Source organism: Phoca vitulina, unplaced genomic scaffold (assembly GCF_004348235.1).
Source record: "Phoca vitulina isolate PV1807 unplaced genomic scaffold, GSC_HSeal_1.0 scaffold32, whole genome shotgun sequence".
NCBI classification, from domain to species: domain Eukaryota; kingdom Metazoa; phylum Chordata; class Mammalia; order Carnivora; family Phocidae; genus Phoca; species Phoca vitulina.
In genome coordinates this window covers 3358687-3384417 of record NW_022589735.1, presented here as the reverse complement: position 1 = coordinate 3384417, position 25731 = coordinate 3358687, and the positions used below count along the sequence as shown (strand labels likewise).

The 25731-nt window shown below is 48.4% G+C and overlaps 1 protein-coding gene across 2 annotated transcripts in view; it reads right to left on the bottom strand.

Moving 5' to 3' along the window:
- The window catches only part of SPOCK1 (SPARC (osteonectin), cwcv and kazal like domains proteoglycan 1), a 525232-nt gene that overhangs the window by 162715 nt on the left and 336786 nt on the right, over positions 1–25731 (bottom strand). For both annotated transcript variants that reach the window (XM_032425035.1, XM_032425034.1), the window contains one exon: positions 20176–20290. In XM_032425035.1, coding sequence (XP_032280926.1) covers positions 20176–20290 — 115 coding nt within the window. The remainder of the gene's footprint in view (positions 1–20175; positions 20291–25731) is intronic.

The window sequence follows — 25731 nt, the reverse complement described above, 5'->3', positions numbered from 1 at the left end:
GCTCTGGGACCATTTTAATTCCTATTTTGGCATCTGTATTTTCATCATCAGGGGGCAATTTTATAAATAAGACTCCTCTGAAACATTGTCCCTGGCTCTGCACCTGCAAAGGAGAAAGCTGAGCATACCCAGCATCGGGCGGTCATGGAGGCACCATGTCTGGCCTCTCTCTCGTAGGATGCCTTGGGGACTAGAGGTAAAAAGGCCAACCCAATCTCAATGTTCACATTTCCAGTAAAACAGGCCTACCTGTCATATTGGAGCAAACCCAGATGTTCCTTACCTCACTAGGACTCTGGTGGACATGGCACCCAAACCTATGGTCTCTGTCCGGGGACAAATTATATAAAGTTATGTTGCAAGTTTATGTGATCCCATGGAGGCAGAACTTTCCTGGCTACTGTGTGTATATTTCAATCCCCACAATTCACCCAAACCCTAAAACGTAACCCATCCAGTCAAGGCAAGGGACTAAGTGTTCGGACTGTAAGGTATTTCACTTCTTAAGTCCAAGAATGAAATCCTATGAAGGTGTCTTGATGGAACTGCTATACCCAATGCCACAGACATTCATCACCTGGCGTGACACAAGCAATTTAATCTGGGAAGCAGGTCCTGCCAGCCTTTCAATTGGCCATGAAGCCCTAATTCCACCCTGAGCTGGCTGGTACTAGGGGCAGCCACACCTCCTACCCTACTGACAACACCATAAAGAAAATCCCAACCCACAAGCAGCCCAGAAAGGACAGCACACAGATACCTGGCAGGTCATGGGCACTTCTTTTTCTCTTGTGCTTAACTGCTTATTCTCAATCTTTTTTTTTTTTTAAGTTTACCAAAATTCCCAGCATTTATGTTTCTGAAGCAGAGAGATGATTCTTAAGTACAAATCTGATGACATGACTCCCATACTTAAAACCTCCCTCTTCCCACCCCCCTCCTGGGGCACAGGCTGAACTCCTAGTTTTGGTATTACATTGACTGAGCCCTACCTTTGTAGGGTCAGTGCCTGCTTCCCACCCCGACACACACACACACACACACACTCACACCCACACCCACCCACCCCCCCCCCCCCACCCCCCCACCCACCACCACCACCACCACCACCACCACCACCAAGTGTTTTTACTCCAGCCACCCTCTGCTGCTTTCCAGAGCACAACCACCATCTCTGTGCACCTGTACCACCATGTGGATTTTTTTCCTCCATCTGATGCATCTTCATTCCCACCCACATCGCTCCCCTCCATCTTCTCTGCCTCCTAAGGCAAAATTCTACAAGCCCCGGCTCAATTCCTCCCTCCCCCAGTAAGTCTCCTGGGGTCCCTCCACAGGCAGTCTGGTTGCATGCCCATGCCGCCGTGGTCCTGTGATCACTTCCGGTCAGGCTCCCACCTAGTCTCCCAGTGAGAACCTTGCTTTGACTTGACCAAATGTAAGTGGCTACGATTATTCCAATAGGACGTGGGGTAGACTCAGGCTAAAAGCCTTGGAGCCCATCCTGGACACCTCCCCTTCGTGCCCTCACCACTTTCCCCCATCACTCAGTCTCCTGCTCCAACTCCAGCCAGCCCTATGAGCCTCCTCCATGTTCCTTGTATGAGCCATGCAAATGCAAGTCTACATGACTGCACAAAGACTTTCTGCCTTCATGGTACATGTCTGTCCCTCGTTCCAGCTTCAATCAACTGCCTTTCAAGACGTCGCTCCTGAACCTGTGAGCCCGACCTCAAGGAGACTAATCATGACATTATTTGTGCCAACACTGCATCTGGCTCAGACTGAGCTGTGACATCCACTGCAGCATAAGGCAGTTCTTTTTGAGTCTATCTTCCTCAGTGTACTGTGCACGCCTCAAGGGTAGACCGGCTGTCACCATTTTTGTGCTCCCGAGGCTTGGAAACACGGTCAACCCTCAACACATGAGTTTGTTCAGTGAAAAAGGTGAATTTATTAATCTGGACCTTTAGAACTTCCTCCTTTTATTTCTGGAAATTACCAGCACTAACTAGAAGACAGACCTAGTGTGTGGTTTTAAGCAATAAGAATTCAAACTTGAAAAAACAACAATTAGCAAAAATTTTCTAAAGCCACCTGAGAAGTGGGTGGAGGGAACCCTGCTCTGCACGTCAGGGCTGAAGGCTCCTCCCGTTCCAGAGGTCAGACTGCTTCCCAAGCTGGGTAAGGACCTCTGATGCAGTGGCTCCAAATTCCCAGCAGATACCAATTTTTAGGATTTAGGAACGAGAAATCAGAATTCTTAGGAATCCTCAAGAATTGCTGAAAGAGTAAGTTTTTCTACATTCTTCACAATATTTACATGTTTTTTAAACAAACAGGAAATATTAAGTTCAGTATTAATTATAAAGAAATAATAGCCTGAAGTGAAAATTCAAACAATGGAAATTATCAGCAATCATTATTGGGTAGTACTCAAATGATGGGACCCTTCTAGCAAGGGAACAGCACAGCACAGAATCTCATGTCGATAGTCTCAATTTCAAGACTTACACTGTTCCAAAACGATTCTTTGGAACACCACTCAGAGGATTTCTCTTCAGTATAGTATGTAAATAAATGTATTAGCATTCATATTATTTACAAGAGCAACTCACACTCTTACAAGAGGGCAGCAGCTACAAACGAGACCGACCAGACTGTGACCACTCTTTCCAACACGTTCCCGTCCTAGTTCCTGGAAATGCCAACCTTAACCTTCAAGTCCACACACCAGGAATGTCTTGCTCTTGTTTCCCACTGGATCCTGCCACTCCTCACTCAGATGTCCCCACCCTCACCAATCAAGGCAAGGCCCCTCTCCTGCTAATTCCCCACAGTTGACTCAACGAGGTCTTTGATGACATCAGTTCACTTGGCCATGACCAGAGGAGGACCATAGCCAAGACCTAAGGCAAAACAGTGGCAGGACAGACACTTTCGGAATAATTTTCTCAGTGACAGATGGGCAGGTATACGTTTCTTGACATCGATCCTGCATGATGAAATTCCACAAACTGGGTCCAAAAAAAATTTAAGGGTATACTGGGGGCGGGGGCTGCTAAGAGCCTATGCAGCATTGTTGACTTAATTTTCTTTTGGTTATTGAAAAAAGGCCCTTCATTGTATAGCACCCTGGTATTCTAACAGGCGCATAACTAGATAAAATTGCTTTACTCTGTGTAAACAGCTGGTCAAAGAGTAAAGCAAGTCCAGATAGTAAGGGACAGTAGCTAGCAGGACTTGAGTAGTTTTGTGGGACAACCACCTGCCTGTCTAAGGGCCCTGAACACATCTCCCTGACTCCTCCTACCCCATGACCCTCTGACAGTGGATACTGTCATTAACCCATTATACAGAAGGGAGAAACTGAGGCTTATGGAACAGCTGGTCACAGTCCCAGGACCTTTTCTTCTGTCCTGTGTCTGTTCTCTCATCAGCTCTCTAAAGCAGACCTGTCAGCTCAGAGCCATGGAGAACCCACCCAAGAAGGGCCCATTTCCAGCGATCCCAGTGTTTGTCGGCTGGTAGCCAGCATCACAAGCAGTGTATTCTCTTGTTAATACCAAACTGCCCATTCAAAAACAACACTGAATTTGTTTGCAAAATCTGAACTAATTGCTTCTAAAATAAGGATGGAATATACTCAGAGAGCTAACAGTGCTGGCTATTTTGAACCAGAGACAAAATAATGAATGTTAATTGAAATGAAAAACATGTTAACCACTGGAATAATCTGTCATGTAAAATGATGCTATAATTCCTCCATTGTTAGGGTTATTCAAGTCATTATACGAAGTCATAAAATTACATAGGAAGAGCATAATGGCCTGTGTCATTTGCAAAAGCTGCTTGGATGACAGAGACAGGCTCTCACGTCAGACACTCTCCAACCTGGTATCCATGGACTCATAAGTCTCCATCTTCTTCCAAAGGAAGAAGATGACAGATGCAAGATCCTGTCCCAAGACAGTCCAGTTTTCCTAATGAACAGATGTCCATTAGAGAACAGAGGAAGAGCTCTCAGTGTGCATGCAGTCACTAGGGTGTGCCTAGGGGTGCCCTAAGTGCTACTGGGCACCCACTTGGTACAAAGACGTGCTGCTTACAAATGCTTGAAATTTAAAAGGGCAAATACATAATAATAGCAGCTATACATTTAGTGAGGACTTACTATTCTCCTGATACTATTATTATTACTACCAACAACAGTAATTAACATGTTTTAAGCTCTCAAGTTCCAGGCATTGTCTTAAGCCCTTTACTCAGTGATGTGTCTCATTTACTCCTCCCAAGACTTCTCCCCACTGGAGTTGACCCAGGTAAGGTCGGTGAAGCTCATGGTATACTCCACGTCACGGCTCAAACACCTCAAGCGCCGGAATAAGGAGAGAGCCATTGGTTCACAGGCATGCTTCCAAACCATCATCAACAAGGCTTCTAAAGTACCTTCAAATCCATAGAAAAACTATGTGTTTTTACAGTTTTAGAGCAGAATCAGGGCCACCAAAAAATTATGTGCCTGGTATGTCAGCAATACCAAAAGCAGGATCATCTTCCAGGTATAGGTCAAGGTCAACCTGAGTCTCCATGACCTGCCTGTCACCTGAGCTGTGTCATGGCCGAGGAAGCTGGGGATGCATCTACTCTTCATAGATGAGAAGAGTCAAGAGCCAGATGACAGTTTCCAAAAACACTGTATGCGACTCTGTAAATGAACTCAAGGTGGGGAAGAAGGCGAGGGAGGCCTGAGGGTCTGAGAAAGGGAACCTCTGCTTGGTGACTCTACACGGCTATTGCCCGACTGACAATCATGTGCTGCTCATCTAAGTTGTTCCAGATCTAATAAAAAAATGCATTTTCAGAATTTTTAAAGAATGCAGGTTGCCAAACCCACACCTGACTGCATCTCCCGTGTCTCCAGTTGTGTTTAAAGAAGCTAGGGTGGTTTAGGGGGGCCTGGGTGGCTCAGTCGGTTAAGCATCTGCCTTTAGCTCAGGTCATGATCCCAGGGTCCTGGGTTCGAGCCCCGCATCGGGCTCCCTGCTCCGCGGGGAGTCTGCTTCTCCCTCTCCCACTCTCCATGCTTCTGCTCTGTCTCTGTCTCTCTCTCTGCTGGGAAAAAGGGGACTTAGTTCACCTAAATAAAGGTGACCGGGCCTCAAAGGTTTCAGGGGAGACTTAGGGGTCAGATCACTGTATCCGAACTAAATTTCCAAATTATGTTGAGCGTTTGTTCAAGGAAAGCTATCAAAACTGAAGGTATAAACATCCTAAGCGCAGCTAGGATTCTAAACACAATCTTTACTTTTTCACTGAACACTTAGTAAAGACCTGCTATGTGCCAGAAATTGGGCAAAGAATCCAAAGCCGATGCTAGCCCTGTAACTGAAAGACTGCTCTAACACACATCACGTGTCACCACGATTACTAAAGGGTAATGATCATGTTTAATTACTCTGAACGTCTGCATTGATGTGAGGTAGGTTTGCCTTAACTCCTTTATTCTTACATTTGAGACGCTGAAGATTCTCACAGGCTGCTACCTTGTCCAAGAACATCTCTATGCAGCAAGCAATGTGCCGTCCATTTTGGAAACACCCCCCCCCCCCCCAGCCATTCTCCATTTACGAGTGTCAGAAGCCGTGTGTGGTCAAAAGCACACAAAGGGCAGGAAGAAAAGGAACTTGCCAGACGACACAGACATTTCTAGACCTTACTTGCAATCAACGTTTCCTTATACTTGAAACCAAATATCTATGTCCAGGGATCCTTGTCAAACCTACTTTTAGCCGAGAACATGCTCTCAGTGTTTCCTGACCAAATCAGGAAGATTAGCAGGCTGATGTAATTATGTAAATTCCACTAACCACGGGTTGGAGACTCTGGTCTGCAGTCACCTCCTATTAAGAGAGTGACAGAGCTCGGCCAGGGGCAGCAAGGGGTTCTGGGAGGCAGAGACAGTGGGGTTTGAAATCAGAGTTCAGCTTGGTACACGAATGTGGCCATGGAGAACTATAAGCATCAACAGTCCGTGTGCATGGATGGAGACACACACACACACACACACACACACACACACACACACACACACACAACCCAACTAAGATTTTGCTTTGTGAAGGAAAACGCCAAGCCAGCAGTGTAATGGCAAGCTATTAGGGAAATATAAGTGAACAGTTGAGCTTTCTTTATTCCCGTAGGATAGTGGATAGCGAAGTACTCAGTCTTAAAAAATCTATTTCTTCCTAAAAGGCGGCAGCAAAGAAATTGTGACTGTTACCCACTGACCTTCGGCATCCCTGTTTGATGTCTCGTTTTACTGCTCTTCTTTGTGCGCTGGCCCAATAAAGAGAGGTCCCCTTCCAGCCCTGAGATCTTAGTGGAAATTGTTAGCAATGGACACGCTAATTGGGAAAAATCAAATGATAAGCAAGTAAGCCCAAGGCTGAGAATTTCATCTGGCTTCCCTCCTTGAGCATTCATAATCTTGACCGTTTGCAGGAAGAACTGAGGGTGCTGTTTGTAAGCTCAGGTGTGCAGACAAGGGTGCAATTCCAGACAAGGTGCAGACAAGACAATTCCACCATCAGCTCTGCTGCTATCATCTTAGAAAACATGGGCTGGCATTCCTGGGGGGACAGTTCATGACTGTGGGCATGTGTCTGAGAGAAAGGACTCTCGTATTTGTTTTCTAGTCACCAGCAACAAAGCACCCTGTCCTGAGACAGCCGTGTATGATCTACCTTGGGAAGAATAAGCTAGTGAAATGAAGCAGAAGTGGGGAGACAGTATGACATCGGGGATGCTGCGGTTTGTAGGACAGGCCAGAGACAGGAAGCTGACGGGCACGTGGTATTGGAGGAGCTGGACACCATCATGCACACACCGTCCACAGCCGGCCATGCCCCCAAAGCACTGTGGGAGGCAGAAAGAGCCCCATCAGCACGGTAACTTTGCCCCTGATCTGGAAGCTTTCTTTACCTTGTCACAGTAAAGAAGCTGGAGCCTTGACAAGGCTCTGTGGCCTTCACTGGTGGGGAATTTTCTGGAAACGTGGCCAGCAACTAAGGCTAACTCCACGGTCCTGGGTCTTCTCGAACTCTTATCTTCCGCTGCCATGATCCTCCCACCCTTCTGCAAGCGCCCACTCACACGCCACCTCGCCCTGAGGCTATCTCTGACGTCCCACCCCCTGTGTTCCGAGTCCCCTGGATGTGCCCTGCAGCTCTTCATCACCAGTCACTCTAGCTATACTCAGTCAGGTTCCCAGCCGTTCCCACGTACAGACGCAATGCTCCAGAATGTGCTGGCACAGGGAATGATAAATCCACAGGTCCCAATGCTATTCCACCTGGACCAATGCGCAGAAGCTACCAACAGAAAATCCATTCAAGTCACTGTAAGGAAGACACCTCACACAGTGAGTGAGAGTGTACAGAGACAGAGTGTCTGTCTAGAGAAGGCTGGGGAAGGAGGCTCCCAATACCACCAGAGTTCAGGCAGGGGTCACCTAGAGGAAGGGGATTCTCCAGAAGGCACACCATGATTGGCCCATAAGCATTCTTCTATGACAGGACAGTGAGGAGGTTGTTTCCATTTCTATGATACTGTAGTCAAGTGCACTGAACACTCTTGTATACAAATCTTAATGTGCATCTCTATTTCCATGAGACAGATTTTCCAAAGTGGAATCATGGGGTCAATGAGGCCAAAATGCCCACCAGAAATGGTGAACCAATTTACACTCCCATCAACAGCACCCTGCTGGGACCATTACCCCAACCCTCCACTCTGCCCTCATCTACCAAGTATCACTCTGATGCCAAGTGTTTGGAAATGCCACCAAAGGTCCACAAGTAATCAACAGAGTCATTAAGAGCAACAATCCAACTTTGCCCCATAACACCAGATGAAATAATGGCACAGGGAGAACTGGTAAAGTTGGAGAGTGGGTAGATTAGCAGGAAATCAAATGTCACCCCATTGTGTTCCAATCGGTTGGCAGGTGCACTGTGGGCTCACACTGGAGGCCCAAGGCCCTCCCAGTGGTAGGGAGCTCATCGCCCAGCCCCTGTGCACCAGGCCTCTCCCCAGCTCAGAGAAGGACCCAAGAGAACAGTGCCTGCTGCCTCACTGGGCTATCTCCTGGCTGAGCAGGCAACATGGGCTGCAAGCAGCCCTTCTTGTTCTGGAAGGCAGGAAGGGCCAGTCCCGTAGATCAAGAGAGACAGGAGTCAGACTTCACAGAGAAGAGATTCTGGAGCCTGCAAGACTCCTGGATGAAGGAGGACGAATTGAGGCTGGTCTCAGCGCAGCTGCGGGGGAGACGTGCCAATCTCAGGGGCCCTGCTCATGGCGGCTGCCAGAGTGGATGCCCAGCACATGTCCCTTCCTTCCTGCAGGCAGATTCAAAGGCCCTCCTGCAGCACTCTGAAGAACAGACCTCCAGCTCTGAGAGACTCGAGGGGTCAATGAGACAGATGACACCTTATCCCCTCCAAGACCAAGCCTGTACCTCCAGAGGGCAGCGGACCTTTAGCTGTGTCCAGCCACTGAGCAGAGAGTGAAGGCGAGCAAAGAGGCAGGGTGCCCCAGGAACAGGCCACCAGGTGAGGACAGAGTGCGGAGTCCGGAGTACATTGCCCCTTCCCAATAATAACAAGACCACTTTCACACCAGACTGACACACTGCTTCCGGCTTCCCTGTGGGGCTTCACAGGAACCATCTGAGCATTTTCCTGGATGGTCAAGAGTATGGTAGTTCCTACAAAGGGAAATGGGATATACCCCGCCCTCATATGAACAGCCCTGACGTGACTTGGAGCATTGCTCTGTGACTCGCTGACCTCTCAGAGCTCCTAATTAAAGACACCAGCCTGGCCCTGAATCTCCAGCTTCTTTCTAGAATTAAGTGACTCGTTCATCCCTTCAATATGTCCTGAACATGTGCCAAGACCTGAGCTTATGCCCCAGAGGGAGTGTGGGCAGTGCAAGTAAGGGGGACTAGCCTAACAAGGAGCAAGGGCGTGCTCTGCCAGGAGGGAACTTACCGATCATGACAACTGATACCATCCAGAACGTTAACAAAAGCGGGGCCCTTGCATCTGTGACCTCGTGTAGGCCTGAGCAACTCTGCAAGGTCTGCGAGGATTACTCCTCCAACTAGATGTCCACCGAGGAACTGGAGACTCAGACAGAGACTAACTTTAATTGAGCACCTACCATGTGCCAGCACTAGGTCCACTGCTTCTTTACCACAAGGCCACGGGCTAGTGTGAAAGTCGGCATTTCGAAAGGAAATGGAGATTTAGCGTAGGAAAGCGTCTCGAGGGCAGAGTGGCCCTTACAGAGCAGGTGGGCTTCAGGGCCTTGCCCTGCCCCCCCCAGCTCTGCCGTGCACCGGCTGTGTGGCACTGAGCAAGTCCCAATGTGTGTGGGCCACACTGTGCTCACAGGCTCTTACACCACCAGCAATGCTAGGAAATACCACTAGTGAATGCTGCCCAGAACTTCTCTGCCTTCCACCCTTGCCCCAACCCCACTGCAGCTGGAAATGGTTGCCTGCTTCTTGGAACCTTAACTTTATTCCATTGCATTTTTTAAAATTTTCTGGCTTTGATTATATACAATCTTTGTCTCTCATCTCCTCCCAGGCCACAAGCTTCAATGAGATCTGCAGGATCTTCACGTGAACGCACACAGACACCCAGGGCCTCTGGCTCCTTTCACAAAGCACACGGTGCGGCAAAAAAAAAAAAAAATAAGAACGCAGGGGCACCTGGGTGGCTCAGTCGGTTAAGCGTCTGCCTTCGGCTTGGGTCACAATCCCGGGGTCCTGGGATCGAGCCCCGCATCGGGCTCCCTGCTCGGCGGGAAGCCTGCTTCTCCCTCTCCCACTCCCCCTGCTTGTGTTCCCTCTCTCGCTGTGCCTCTCTCTGTCAAATAAATAAATAAAATCTTAAAAAAAAAATAATGCAAGAAAACCCAGGCCATCCTAAGGCACAGAATTCTGTCACTCTCCTATGTAAAGCCACACAAGATGTCCCTTCTCAAGTGGCCTGAGAGCCAAACGTGTCCCACGGCCTTCAAGGCTCTGCAGGTTCTGGCCCGGCCGCCCCTTCCAATCACAGGCAGCCACGAACCCCTCCATCACCACCTTCCTGCGGCACAGGCCTCTCTCCTCTTCTTTCCTTTAGACCCCGAGTCCCGTCCCCTTCCCTGACTCAGGACCTTTGCAAAGGCTGTTCCCTCCTCTGAGAACACTTCTCCCTGCTCTTGGCCCAGCCCACCTCTCACCTTTCACCTCCCCAACGTGCCCCCCCCACTAACCCCCATTCAACCAACTAAAGGGATTCTGTTAGGACACCCTGCTCTTATCCTGCCTAGTGCTTATGACAGTTTATTAGATACTTAATTTCTTTTTTATCTCTTTTTTCCTGTAGACTTTGCTCTTCGCAAGGCGAGATCATGCCCCTTCATCACATTCCAAACATGCAGCAGGGTCTGGCAAATGGAAGGCTCCATAAATATTTGTTAAATCAAGAAATTATCACAGACTCCAACTTAGTGGATTCTGAATTAAGGACCTTTAACCCAGCATCCCTGGTGTATGTGAGCTGTTTTCTGAGGGCTAGTCCTGCCAAAATTATAACAGGAGAGACTCGAGTCCTAAAGCCCTTTATCAGCCTTGCTGTATTCACGGATGGCCTCCCCTAGCATCTCCCAAGAGGAAGACTCGAATTCCAGGCTGGATCAGAGCCCTGTCATCTTGCCCTGCACTTGGGAATTACTCATCGCCACGGGATGTTGGAGCCGGGGCTTCCTCTCTCCCACCAGGTAATGAAAAGTGCTGCTCCAAGATTAGTGGAAAGGCAGCACACCGGCACGTCCAGCTGTGGCAAGATCCCGGACAGCCAGGTAGGCTGGAAGGAGGGCCTTTCCCAACCCAGTAATAGAGCCGCATCCGTTTCAGTGTGTGCCCATTAAAAACATCATTTAAGAGAGTGCCTTGGAAAGGTACCAAAGTCCCCAAACTAATTAACTTTCATCTCTCCTGTCCCTCTGTGCATGGAGGGCCTCACCCTCTGCCCACCATCTCCATGAGGAACATTAAAGACAGGACATTAGCCTGAGAACATTCTATTTAAAACAAAAGTACTTCCAAAGATAGCCCTGGATGCCCATCTAAATCATCCTAAGTCCATTTTCTGGCCCCAGAAGCTGCATGGTCAATGCCCCCAGATGGGCCCTACTAAGGTGTCCAATACCCATAAAGAATGTCTTTCATGGTTCATGGGTTGAATTAATCTGATATAAAATGTCTAAACTGAAAACCTGCAAGTTGGGATCTTGATGCGTTTCAGCAGAAAAGCAAGCAGGCCACAGCAAATTTATTAATAACAAAGGAAAAGGAAAGAGATTTCAGAAAATTAAAGCAGAAGTTAATCTAAGTGGGAAAATTCAATCTGACCCCTTTTGTAAAAGAAGATGATGTGTTTTGTGAGGGGGAACCACATAGGCTTTGCCGCCCCCCAGCCGCCCCCGCCCCGGGATACCTGGATCCTCCTCTCTCTGGATGTATAAAGGGCCCCCAGAATGCATGGGCAAAGGAACATCGTCAGTGAGTCGCAGGGGGGCTGGAGTTGTCTGTTCCCTAGTGTTTAGGGATGAGCGTGCTAATGTAATGCTTCACACCTGTGTGCTTCCCAGCACGCCCTGAGCCCTGGCGGAAATCACACCTAGTGATTGCGTCTTCAAAACCTGCACACCCACCTCAACCTCCTCTTTCTAATCCATTTAAATCTGATGCATGAAATCTGCCTCTCTGTCCGTTTCTTAATGGGCAAGGACAGCAATCAACAGAGCCACCACCGTCATCCCGGGGAGGACCACGCAGCAGCGGCACGCAGGCTCTGCAACAGACGCAGGCGGAGGAGTCCAGAGGGCGGGGCGAACGTCAGTGCCTGGCCCAGCTCCACACACTCTTGGCTTTCTGGCTTCCCAGCAACTTTGTATCTGGGCACATGCACATTCTGGGAATTCAACGATAAAACCTTTCCAATCTCCTATAGAGAGAACATGGCTCAAAAAAAAAAGGAGAAAAAGACAACGATCCAATGCATTGGGGTCAACGGGAAATACAAACTGCCCTCTCTGGAAAGGGCATCTCAAGCAGTGCAACTTGGGAGGGAGAGATGAGCATGTGGTCATGGGTGGCGAGGGCCAGAGAGGGGCTCTGGCAGAGCAGAGGCTCTGGTCCCTAAGAATCACACTCAGAAACTGTCCAGCCAGGCAAGATGCCATCAGACTCGCTGGGAGAGCTCACTCAGTAACTGCCCTCATCTGCCCTCCGTCTTCGGGTATAACCTGTGGGGGCACTGGCAGTAAAGTTTTTAAAAAAGGGTGAGGGGAAAACAAGGCAGGCCAAATTTGGGTCTGGTAAATTTTACCAACAGTCATGATTTTAACGTGTTTATAAAACTCGCCTAGTGAATCTGCCTTACAAAGTAAGATTTGCCTTTCCCTCCGTCCCCTTTGTTCCAAGGGACTAAAAATTCTACACAATTATTCACATCTCCATTACGAATTGCTTTTTACTCTCTGCTGCTCTTGTCGTCAAGCTCGTGTAATCAATACTCTCAATTTCAGAGAGGAAAATAAAGGAACAGAGAAGGCAACTGGCTGGCTTGAGTTACAAAATCTTGCTCACTGAAGTCCCCAGGAGCAGCTAGGTCCTTCCAGGTAGAGGCATACAATACTTCCATTGGAAAAAGAAAAAAAAGAGAAAAAAGGCTGTGGTTTAAATAAATATCTCTTATGTTTAGGTGACATGTGGTTTCAATGACAACTTCTGGAAAAACCACCAAGGGGAAAAATGAACCCAGAATGACCGCTCTGGGCACAGAAAAGGAGGAAATGGGTGTCAGTCACGCCCTCACCAATGGCTCTGTTAGTGGCAGGAGTTAGGACAGAAGGGCACCAGCTTGTGCATATTACCTCTAGGGCCAGGAGCTGGTCGGCAGGTTAACTGGGTGACTGGTGGGCTTCAGCACGGATGGAAAAGGCAAACTAGCCAGTGAGAGCTCACACCCATGACTTGGACAGCAGAGGTGGCCGTGTGCTATTCCTCCATTCTGGTTCAAATCTGCCCCTTACGGGCCCTTTGCCAGGAAAGGAGTTACTGACAGGACCTCAATAATCCCATCTGTAAAATGGGGATCATAATGCAGACCTATCCGAATACCGTGAGAAGTCAGCAAGATCCGTTCGGCCACGTCTAACGTGGTAGGTGGTCAAGAAGTGGCATCTCCTGAACTAACCACTCTCCCTTTGTTCGCCTCAGTGACCACGAGTAAAGAGATCACGGTGATGGTTTTCCTGTTTAATAAGGTGGCTGATTTAGAAGTGGGCTCAAACCCACAACTCAGCTCCATAATTTCCATCAATGGCCTAGAAACAGCACCAAGCCCTCACCAGCACTCTGCCCGGGCCCAGAGCAGGGAAAAGGAAGATCCCTTGAGGTTAAAAGAGAACACAAGGCAATGCAAGGGCCCCTTGGAGACGAAGTATGAGCTCTATAAAGATGAAAACATAATAAGGAACACAAGCATGATCACACTTTGGTCATTGGCAAGGCCGTGAGTTGTGAAGTACCAGAATGCCATGCAGACGCCGAGGAATCACCCACTTTCCACATGGCCGTGTGTCTTCCAAACCGAGACAGATATGTGTATGTATAACCAAGCCGTTCAAAGCCCCTGTAGCAGAAGGCAGTGCTTTGTTGTAAAACAAAACTGAGATGAAATAACCATCATCCTTTCAAATATCCTCTGAGAGTTTGGTATTTGAGGCACATTCTGTCATGTACTTCTCTCTGACCTCAAACACTTTGATTCTTTTTTTCCAAGTTCACATAAAAGACAGAAAGCTCTCAGATTGGTCTACAGCACCATGAGCCTGGACTCAATCTGAATTCTTTGCCGGTGCAGAGAATTCATAGTTATTCCAGATAATTAGGAAGCAGAGATAAAGAGCCATTACGTTAGAGAGCCCTAGCCCACTGGGAAGACTGGCCGCCGGCTCCTTATTTAAAAACAGATTAGTTCCCACTGCTCTCAGAAGGCTTCCAAGGGTACGCTCAGATATTCTAAGTCCCATCCTGACACCCTTTTCCTCCCGTTCACAATACACTTGCAGAATTCGAGAATGCGGCTTGTCTGCAAGGCTTAAAACAAATGCTTCAATTTTCCATTCTCCAAATGAAAATCAATGGCAACAGAGAGGTAAAATCAATGTTCATCGCTCTGTAGGGAGAATCCCACCCCCAGCTCCCGCCCACCCAAAGCAATGAATCAGAACCAGCCATGTTGACTGGCAGTGAAACCCTAAGAGCAGAGCCGTCTGTGGGTTGTATGACTTTCTGTCCATCCCTGTTTCCTGAGAGGGCATTCTCTTTAAGAAAGCCTAAGATGGTAATTCCAAAATCTAAGTCAGGGAGAATAACACATTGTTGCATTAAAAAACTCTTCTTCCCCCAATGAGTTCTTTTGCCAGTGGGATTTTTGGCATCTAATACCAGAGTGTAACTATTTCCCTAAAGATCCATCCTGCATTATCTAGCTTTAAAGAATGCTCCGACACCCCACTGACCTGTTCTCCCAGACAACCAATGATCTGCACTCTATTAGCACAGATTAGCGTGCATTCTTTAGGATTTCAGGTAAATAGAAATTATAGAGTCTATACTCTTTTCTGGACTATGTCCTTTCACTCAGCATAGTTATAATGAAATTTATCCATGCTACTGTGTGCATCAATAGCCTATCTCTTTTTATTGCTGAGTAGTAATCCACCACATGGATGTACAACAATTTGTTTATCCATTCACCTGTTGATGGACCTCTGGGGTTGCTTCCAGCTCTTGGCTATTACAAGTAAAGCGGCTGCGAATATTCATCAGTGAGTCTTTGTAGGACATACGCTTTCATCGCGTAATCCAGATACAAACCTTTTGTTAGACCTGTGTTTTGTAAATATTATCTCTTAGTATGGCTTATCTTTTTATTACTATGTGTTCTGAAGATCAAGTTTTTAATTTTGATGAAATCCAATTTTATTATTATTATTATTTCTTGCTTTTGTAGTTCATGCTTTTTTTGTGCCCTATTTAAGAAATCTCTGTCAGACCCAAGGTTACTACTCCTGCTTTCTTTCCGAAGTTTTATATTCTTAACTCATATTTAGGTCCATTTCAAGTTAATCTTCTGTAAACTATGTTATGACAGTCTACAAAATTTGTATCTACAAAGAGTTGTAGTATCATGAAAATACCCATTTATAAAAATTAACTGAAGAGAGCCCAATACAAATCTTTATATATAGGATAGGCACCACCTGACGATCAAGTTTTAACAGAAACAAACCAATGGATAAAACCCATGACTAGAAAAAAGAATGGAAGGAATGTTTAATTGCTGTTTTTAGCTTGTGTGACCATTGCCTATTTCCTGTTTCTTTTCACTTTTCTGTATTTTCAGTGTTTGCTGTAATAAGCACCAAAGATTGTTATACCAAAAATCAATTAAGATATTTTTAAAAAATCATCTCAGAGGCTTTCCGGCTCCAGGCAGCCTTCACAGGGCTCTTTAATGCATAAATGGCCCCTTTGAAGAACCTAAAAGGTGAACACACTACCAAGAATTCACCCTCTCCCCAGCCCGCTCAGTGTGGCTCGACAGTAGGAAGAGATGAAACAAAGAATTTCCAAGAAGAATTCTCCAAAGAGAATGTGAGATTAGCTGAAGCCTCTAGACGAAACCAAATGCAAACCCAAATCCAAATACCACCCTAGTATAGGCGATTTCCAGCCGAGGGAGGCCGGTTGGCCCACTTGGGACCCCACCAAAATGCTGGCCTGTCCGCCCAGACACTCCGTGGTCACAGACGTGAATGTCAAACAGCTTCTCCACTCACTCCCTCTCCATGGGCAAGGAAAGCTAATGAAATTCTCTCACTGATGTGCTCACTGTCCTCTGTCTCAATACACTTGACACGACAGCCTAAGTCTGCAGCCTCGTGATCAGCCTATGGCCGGCCCAGCCGCCGCTCCATGTGTGTGTACTGCTGACGATCTGGCAGGCGGGATTTGCCTCTTGAGCTGCCGCACAGGCCAGACTGGCTGATGCGATTGCCTACAGATGTTTCATGGAGAGGAAGATTACTTCCCTGATTGATGAATAAATAGAGTTGTCAACACCATCTCCATGGTCAGAGGGGACCCCTGAAGTAGAATGTGGCAGGACAGATGTTTCATCTGGAAAGATGTCCAAGACCCTAAGAAGAGGTGTGTGCTCGGCTGATAAGGCGGGCCGAGTAATTCAGCCTCCGACAGGGAGCTGGGAGGGCGGGCCCGCAGTCGGAGCCAACACCACTGGCGAGCATCCCTGGCGCAGACCACCTCCCAAATCCTGCTAAGGGAGTGGGCATGCTGTCTCAATCACAGCCTCCTCTTTGGGCTGTTTTTCCAATGAACAAAAGGTCCCTATCATGAGAAATGCAGTCATCTTCTTAGTCCTTACCTGCTATGAATCACAAAGAGGGCAGCAGAAACGACACTGTAATCCTCATGCTAAACCTCACAGCTTCCTCCAGAAGGAAGGAAAAGCAGGCACAGTCCCGCTGGGAAGGAGGCAGGGCACCTGGAGGGGGCTACCTTCTTCTCAGGAGCATGCTACTGTGGGTTTTCCTGGCTGACCTTCCAGAATGAATGAGACGGTAACAATAACTATGATCATAATTGTTTTAGCAACTGGAAGGTGAGCCATCACGATGTGATGCTACACTATATTCCTGACACATGTGCATCTCACTGAACCCTCACACACAAGAACGTGCGTGCACAGAATCCCCGTGCAAGGACTAGCAACACTTATTGCCTGGAAACCCCCTCTTGAAGAGTCACTAGAGGATGTATCCCAATGAAGGGGAAAGAGGAATGGGTAAGTGTTTTCATTAAATCCATTTTGCAGATGAAAATGCACAAATTCAGAAAGGTAAAGTAACTCGCCAGGGTCACAGAGCAAGGAAGCAGCCAGCTTGGGAACAGAGCCCAGATTGGGCTCATTCCCAAATCCCTGCTCTTAGTCACTGTAATTTTGTGGCCATCAGGAGAGGAGGGGGATGAGGATTACACCTTGAACACAAGCAAACAAGTGGTGATGCTTCCCACACGGAAACATGGCGTGCCCAGACACACACCACTTACACCTGGACATGCCCGGTTCCGGCCTCCCCCTTGCACAGCTTGGAGCGTAATGCTAACAATCTCTTGTGCAGCACTTTCAGACGGGCTATATTCCAGGAGGAAACAGGCAACAGACCATCCATGTCCCACATCCATACACACGCAGACACAACCAGACAGCTGAAACCTAGAGCACTATCCCAGAAAGGGTATTTGGGTATTTGTGGCAAAAGAGGCCCCATCTTGCCACCCACAGAGAAGGAAGAAACCATGTGCAGCAGAAGAATCTAGGCTAGTATTCTCAGAGTTTGCACACCTTAAAAACAACTTTTTTTATATCCCACTCTACAGCGAACTAGATTTTCCTCGAGGGTAGAGTGGGAAGCTTCAGTGTGTAACACTAGCCTGGCACATGGTAGGTACTCAATACCTTTTTGTTAAATGATAGCGAATGAACGGACAAAGACAGGATGAAGGGAAAGGCCAACATACGGTAGTAATGGGAAACATAAGCTTTGGGGCTGGACAGTCCTGGGTTTGAATCATAGCTGCCACTTTCTGGGTATCTATTGCTACTGCCTCTCTCTGTCTCACTCCATCATTTTCAGAGTGGAGACAAAAATAAATACCAACTTGACCGAAATGCTGGAAGAACTCAAGGATGTGGTGCTGAGCACCAGGGCTGACACATGCTGGGGTTCAGGGATGAGATCTACCTTTACTTCCAGGGAGAACACTCCAGTCTGCAGGAAAGAGCAAAACACAATATACCTTGCATCTCAGTCTTACAGAGACAAAGGATCACTGTTTCTAGGCTGGGTCAGGAGCTGCAGGGACCAGCCTTGCAGAGGCAGAGAGGGTGAGGGCTCTGCTCCAGGCGGTTTCTCTGCTGGACCATGATGGAGCTTCCCAGGCAGGTTCAGAGGAAACCACTTAGGGAACTGAAGAAAATCAGAACATGTCCCAAGAGGAGCAGCCAAAGGGACCAGCATTGCTTAGATTTCAAGAAGTGGAGGAAGGGACAGGACATCCTACATGGTCCCAGGGTCAAAATGGAGCTGACGAGCAAAAGCCACAGGAGGTACATTTCAGTGGGAACCAAGTCCCAGAAAGGCTGTTCTTCGCCTGAGGTCATGGCACAGAGCAGGTGCATGGCAGAGCACACGGGCAAAGCCAAAACCTGGGATGGGATGATTCCGAAGCCCAGTGCTACACTTCTCCACTGTTCAGCAGTAGAGGAAGAAGGGAGACTAGGCACTGAAATCACCTCCCACCCCCACCAACCCAACCCCACTGGTAAAGAAAGCCTCGTGTGGGTGTGTGGGTGTGTACGCACACGTGTGCATGCATGTGCTGGTTCTTGCTTCAAGTATTTTTGTAGGACTGAAGGCACAAGTAGCCCCAATTCAAAGGTTCTTTCTGTCATCTACAAAAGCCTAAGCCCACTGGATGGACAGAGCTGGGAGAAGGTAAGATGCAAAGGCTTGAATAGATAAAGATGTGGTATATATATACAATGGAATATTATGCAGCCATCAAAAGGAATGAAATCTTGCCATTTGCAATGACGTGGATGGAACTGGAGGGTATTATGCTGAGTGAAATAAGTCAATCAGAGAAAGACATGTATCATATGATCTCACTGATATGAGGAATTCTTAATCTCAGGAAACAAACTGAGGGTTGCTGGAGTGGTGGGAGTGGGAGGGATGGGGTGGCTGGGTGATGGACACTGGGGAGGGTATGAGTGATGGTGAGCCCTGTGAATTGTGTAAGACTGTTCAATCACAGACCTGTACCTCTGAAACAAATAATGTATTATATGTTAAAAAAAAAAAAAAAAGAAGAAGAAGATAGCAGGAAGGGAAGAATGAAGGGGGGGAAATCGGAGGGGGAGACAAACCATGAGAGACTATGGACTCTAAAAAACAAACTGAGGGTTCTAGAGGGGAGGGGTGTGGGGGGTGGGTTAGCCTGGTGATGGGTATTAAAGAGGGCACGTACTGCATGGAGCACTGCGTGTTATACGCAAACAATGAAACATGGAACACTACATCAAAAACTAATGATGTAATGTATGGTGATTAACATAACATAATAAAATTAAATTAAAAAAAAGAGGCAAAGGCTTTAAGAATCCTAAAGGAGAGTGGGGAGACCTACCTCCCCCTGGGCTGGGAAAGAAAGGAGATCAGGTGCTGCTGCCTGAGAAAATAGTAAGACACATTCTCAGGAGGAATGGTGGTGTGGTGGTCCTGAGGAGGGAAGACCCCAAACCAGGGCACCCAGCCTGACAAAGATGCCCACAGCCTATATGGGCATGAAAGCAGAGAGCCCGCAGACCTCAAGGAACCTCAAAGGATTATCACAGTGAGCAGGTCAGTGGCAACCAGGAGATGAAAGGCTCAGACCCTGTTTCCTTGGCTATATGCTTCCTGGATCTCTGGGGTCATTTTGGAAGGAGGAATGACCCCCACAATGACCAAGAAGGGATTTTCTGTTCATCTGCTCAGATGTGGGCTCAGAGACATATAAAGCTGATTTAAAGCAAATACAGATATTGAAATTCTTTGCAAATCTGTGTTTGAGAACTGAGATTCATACCCAGCAGGACTGCAGGTACCAAACACCATATAAAAGGGCGACAGAGGGGTGCCTGGGTGGCTCAGATGGTTAAGCATCTGCCTTCGGCTCAGGTCACGATCCCAGAGTCCTGGGATCGAGTCCCTCATTGGGCTCTCTGCTCAGTGGAGAGCCTGCTTCTCCCTCTCCCTCCAACTCGTGCTCTCTCTCTCAAATAAATAAATAAAATCTTTAAAAAAAATGGCAACAGAAACACCTGCTCTCCTCCCCCTCCCCCATCCCCCAGTCAGAGACTGGGTACCCCCAGATCTGTCAGCTGGAGAGCACCTCCCGGGCTCCTGTCTTACCTGGGGAGCAGGTGCTTGCGGCTGACACACAGAGCAGTCTGGTAGTCCTGGGTCACACATACTTTGTGAGGGCTGCATTTCACCTTCAGGCAGGGGTCTTTGGATGGGTCCAGGGCTGAGGCAATAAGAACGAGAAGAGGGGGGTTAGGACCTCCAGGGAAATTTAATTTCTCTTTCTACTCAAACAAGTGGGAAATAAGCAGACCATGTGTTTGCACTCCGTGCTGTTTTCTTAGGCTGATGGGGATCACAATGAATCCCCAAACCAGGGGGAATTCTATGTCTGGGCACATGTTCTTCTTTAACATCAGGATAGTGATTCCTTTGTGCTTTAGGGAGTTTCAGCATCTCCATCTCGGGTAGGAATTACTTTAAAAATCCTTTAGAATCTTGGGGCGCCTGGGTGGCTCAGTCGTTAAGCGTCTGCCTTTGGCTCAGGTCATGATCCCAGGGTCCTGGGATCAAGCCCCACATCGGGCTCCCTGCTCAGCAGGAGGCCTGCTTCTCCCTCTCCCACTCCCCCTGCTTGTGTTCCCTCTCTCACTGTGTCTCTCTCTGTCAAATAAATAAATAAAATCTTTAAAAAAAATAAAATAAAAATAAAAATAAAAATCCTTTAGAATCTTACATGCTTCAAGGACCAAGAGCTACTTTTCCCTGTTTGGTTATTTGGCTACAACTGCTTTTTATGACTTCATCCATGCCTACCTTTACTTATTTCGTACAACGTAGAGAAGTCCTCGAGGATAGAGTTTTTTGGCTCCAGTTCAATCAACACGGACTATGTGCATCAATAAGCTTATTTTAAATTTTGTGACTAATGTGAGGATGCATGAGACCATTCCATGCCACACAAAGTTCTGATATAATAAGGAGGGGGACAGCTGACACATAAATATTTATTGTGCAAGGCGGGAGGAGATAAGGGTCCTGACGGGCATATAAAATGATAACAGAGCTCGAGAGGAAAATAGAGATCAATTTCTGGGGCATGGATTAATGAAGCATTAATATGTGAACTGGATCGGGGCGCCTGGGTGGCTCAGTCGGTTAAGCATCTGCCTTCAGCTCAGGTCATGATCCCGGGGTCCTGGGACTGAGCCCCACATCGGGCTCCCTGCTCAGCGGGAAGCCTGCTTCTCCCTCTCCCACTCCCCCTGCTTGTGTTCCCTCTCTCGCTGTCTCTCTGTCAAATAAATAAATAAAATCTTAAAATAGAAAATATGTGAGCTGGATCTTGAAGGAGGGGCAGAGCACGGGGGTAATCGAGGCACGAAGACCAGCACATGCCAGCGCAGGGAGGCACATCTGGGCCATTGAAAGACACTCCACAGGACGAGGGAGTGTGGCCTGCGGGTGGGAATGACAGGGGGCAGGGAGGGGATGTCTATTCAACCCAGGCAGCGGAGAGAGGGTCTCCCACAACAGCAGTTGCCAAACTGCAAAGCTTTCCAGAGCCAGCTGAGCAGCAGGCCCTGGGCTCATGAGCACTCCTCAGCTGCTCGTAGCAGAACAGAGGCCGCAGGGAATCTTCCGCAAAACAAAAGCAATTGTACCATCTCCCAGCTCCAGGCCTAAAGCCTATTTAGGCCGTAAATCTTTCATAACTTCTCTCCCCAGCCAGAGGAGGTGATGTTTCCCCATGTCCTCCCCACACACGTATGCGGTTACACAAACGGGAGTCCTGAGCACGGCAGCAAACCTGCCGTGAGAAATGCCATCATCCCTCGGCCACCACGATACCCCTGTGCTTAGAGAAGTCCTGATTCCTCTCAGCCTGAGCAGGCCCCAAGTCTCAAGACCACCTTCTTCCGATGACTGCGGGGAAAGTCTCAGGGGATCTGAACCCACAACAGCCAGAGGCCTTTCTGCTTCGTGAATAGCTCGGGGAGGCCCCCTCCGCTGCAGCAGCCTCAGCCACTGTCCACACAGGCAGGGTGCATTTTTTTGGCTAGTCAAGTCAGCAAAAGACCCGGGTCCTGGTCCCCGGGGAGTCATGCAGCAGAGCCTACTCTCCGAGGGAGCTGCCTGAAGCTTAGCAGAAGAAAATGAGCTGCAGGACAAAAAAAGAGATTGATTCAAGCCCCAGGGACAGGGCGTTCACTTTGAACTCTTCAGCTGAGGGCTGCATCTGGGATGCAAATTGGGGGGGGGGGGGGGGTGCTGTGTCTGCTTGCAGAGTCCCCGAAGGCTGGGCCTTCCAAAAATTCACAGCAGGGACTGCCCGGTCCTAGATGGAATGTTCTTGGTCCTGGGGATGTCCACCTGAGAAGCCAGGAGGCTGGCGTGGCCTCAGGCCACTGGCCTTCTCCTTGGGCAGTATCTCCCACCCCCAACCCCAGAGTGGCTGGCCAGCCAACTCTGACTTGCTTTCCAAGATGCATGCAAAATTAATCCAACCTGCAGAATGACTACCGGATGACCACTAATGACGACCATGCCAACTGTTCGCAGGGACAAGGGACAAGGGAGCGAGTCAGACATTATGGAGCTCCAGAGACTCGAGGACCAGACCACAGGCAGCTCCCACCAAGGTACCAGCTTCAGCATTTCCCTGACAGGTGCTCAGCATTGCAAAACCCCAGCGATTTTCACTGGACCATGTGGCAGAGTGGAAACCGACAGGGTGATGGAGAGCAAAATCTGGAATACTGCATGACCAGCTTTAGGGCCAAACTCGGGGTTCTCTTTCTCTCTGCAGGCAGCTCCACAAACATCCACGTCCATCCTGTGGCCCAGATGTCCTGCATGGACAGTGCCATCTCAGAGCAACTGAGCGAGCTGTGCGGAGTACGGAAGAGCGGGCTCCAGGCCCAGCGATTCCGAGTTTGAATGCCGGCTCTGCGATGTACTCATGCCTCAGTTGCCTCTTCTACACAGTGGGGGGGTAATGCCACCTGCTACTGCTTGGGTTGTCAGGAGACTACACGAGTTAATATCTGTGAGTACTTAAAACAGACTTGGTATAGGTTACGCACCTCGCAGGTATCTGCTCATTTTTTGAGCATTTTGTCCCCAGAACGAATAAGAAGCCTTCATAATAACATGGATAGCTTGACACTTACCCACTGCTTCAGACATGGAGGCAATGGACCAAGCCCTCTAACTGGATTACCATATTTAACTCTCAAAACCACCCAAAGAGGGGGCTTCTGTTAATGTACCCATTTTACAAATGAAGGTCTTAAAGAGTCACCGATGAGAGGTGCAGAGGGAATGTGACACCCGATCAGTTGACTCCTCACCTTCAATGGCTAGCAGCGTGAGAATTACCTAGGGTCTCCTTTGAGGAGTTGACTATGGGGCCGCACCTCACACCAGGTAGAGCCCAAGTGCACCAGGTTCTTGGGAGGTCCTCGGGGCAGAAAGAGACACAAGGGGTCTAAGTAAGGGGCAGCCAGGGAATCTGGTGTGCCCACGCTGGACCCATGGGCCACACACAGCCCCAGGGCTTCCTGAGAAGGTGAGGTGTCCGGCCCTGGGCAACCGCGCCCTCTGCTTGCTGCCTCTCTGAATGCAGCAACCGTCCAGCTAACTCCACAGACTACTGTTCTGGTCAGTGTTCCTTCTGCAGCCCTGCCACGTGGCATGCTACCATTAGGCTAACTACTATAAATCACCATCCCTCTAATTCTCGAAGCCGGCATTTCTTCAAAACAAACAAACAAAAAAATCCAACCAAAAATACTAATAAATGAAAATCAGTCTCTTAACTCTATACACATACTTAACAATTTGCATACAGAAATAAAGTCTGCTAAAAATTCATTACCAGGGTCTGAATACCTCAAACATGTATGCGAATTATTTTGAGTAAATGAACTTCGCAGAACAACACAACAGTAATAAATCAAGCTGTCGGTGTTCATTGAATCACTACGGTGCATTCTGAGTCTGAAAAACAGCAATGTTGAGATTGAGAGGGGGTTAGGACGGTGACGGGAGTGTGTCATTTCCCTTTAAATGTGGCCTCCCAGATGTGCTTTTCCGAGCAACCCCCAGGCCCATGGTGACAGTGGATAGGGCTGTGTGGCTCCACTTTCTACAGGGAATGGTAACAGATCAGAATAATAAGTGGCATTTGAGAGGCCCTTTAATAAGACGCAGGGAAATTGCTCAGGGAAAGAGGCAGGGAGAGCAAGCTGAGTGTGAGTGATAACCAGGAGCAGGCCTAGAAGCTTCCTTGTCAAGGGGCTAATGATTTCAGGAGATTGTGCTCCAAGTTTCTCTCTCTCTCACCACAGGCTTGGTGACAGGATGCAGCACTGCCCGAGGGATGGCAGAGCCCCGGATCCCTGCACCTGCCCTGCTCCCCTCATGATGCCCGAGGACTTCTCTGGACCACAAGAGGCCAGCATCCCTGTCACAGAGCGCTCCCCCACGGGTGCTTCATTTCACCTCTCCTGCCCATTCCCCAACACCAATCAAGGGTCAATGGGCACAGACCACATGTCCAATTAACTTGCTTAATAATGTTTACAAAAAACTTTTTTCCAAGAAGGAAAGAGGAATTAATTTGCAGAGAGATGTGGTAAGCTGGAAAACACTGAACTCGAAAGCAAATTCATTATAGGCTTCGTGTCACTTTTTTAAAAATTCATTTTAGTTTTTAAGCTCACTGCTTGGTCTCAATTAAGGTCGTGATATTTTAATTATCTTAATTGTTTCTAAACTTGTTTTCCAGTTCAAGTTACTTTTTAATGAGCTACATTGACTTTAAAATCCAGAGCCAAGCCTTTTCGCTGTCCATGGGCACATCCCGAGAGCTCACGGGCAAAGGGCCATAACCCCTGGGAGAGCGGAGCAGGAGACCACCGCAGAGCTGCTGGGACAAGGGCATGTTCCATTTTGTGGGTTGGCCACAGAGTCCCCAAGAGTCACCTGGGGCACTGACACACACTTGGATTTATTTCATTAACACCTGCAGAGCTTCTGTTCTGTGCGGGCTGGCGGCTGGCACCTCCAGAGGGAACAGGACCGCATTCCTGCCCCCCAGGGGCTCACAGCTCTGAGGGAGGACAGGCAACAGGAGGTGAAGTTCAGTGTGTTAGGGGAGAAGGCGCGGGACCTCACCTGGCCTCTCGGGGGAGAGTGAGACCTCCGTGACAGACAGACATCTATGGAAAATGGGTTCAAGCCAGGGGATAGGATGAAGAACATTCCAGGTAGGAGGCGCCTTTCTTCCCCAGAGAAACTGAGGCAACTCTGGGGAACTGAAGTGTCTCACTGGGCTCCTGACCGGTTGGAGCAGGGGTGGTATGTGATACAATGGGAGAGGGTGGCATCACCAGGAAGGGCCTGGAAAGCACAGGGAGGACTCCAGAGGACCAGGGCCCTCCAAGTCCCCAGTGAGACGCACAGGGCAGAGCCCAGTCACCTCTGGCACATCCTCTCACGCTGATGTCAGTGGAGAGGGGGTACACCTGTTTCAGCCAAAGTAGCACTTTGGTAAGAAGAGACAAGCTGCATACTCTCGCCCTCCAAATAAGAAGGGGGAGGTCTCTATGGCCAGCTCTGAGAGCCCCCTTTCCTCTTGTAAGGAACCTCCGGGACCAC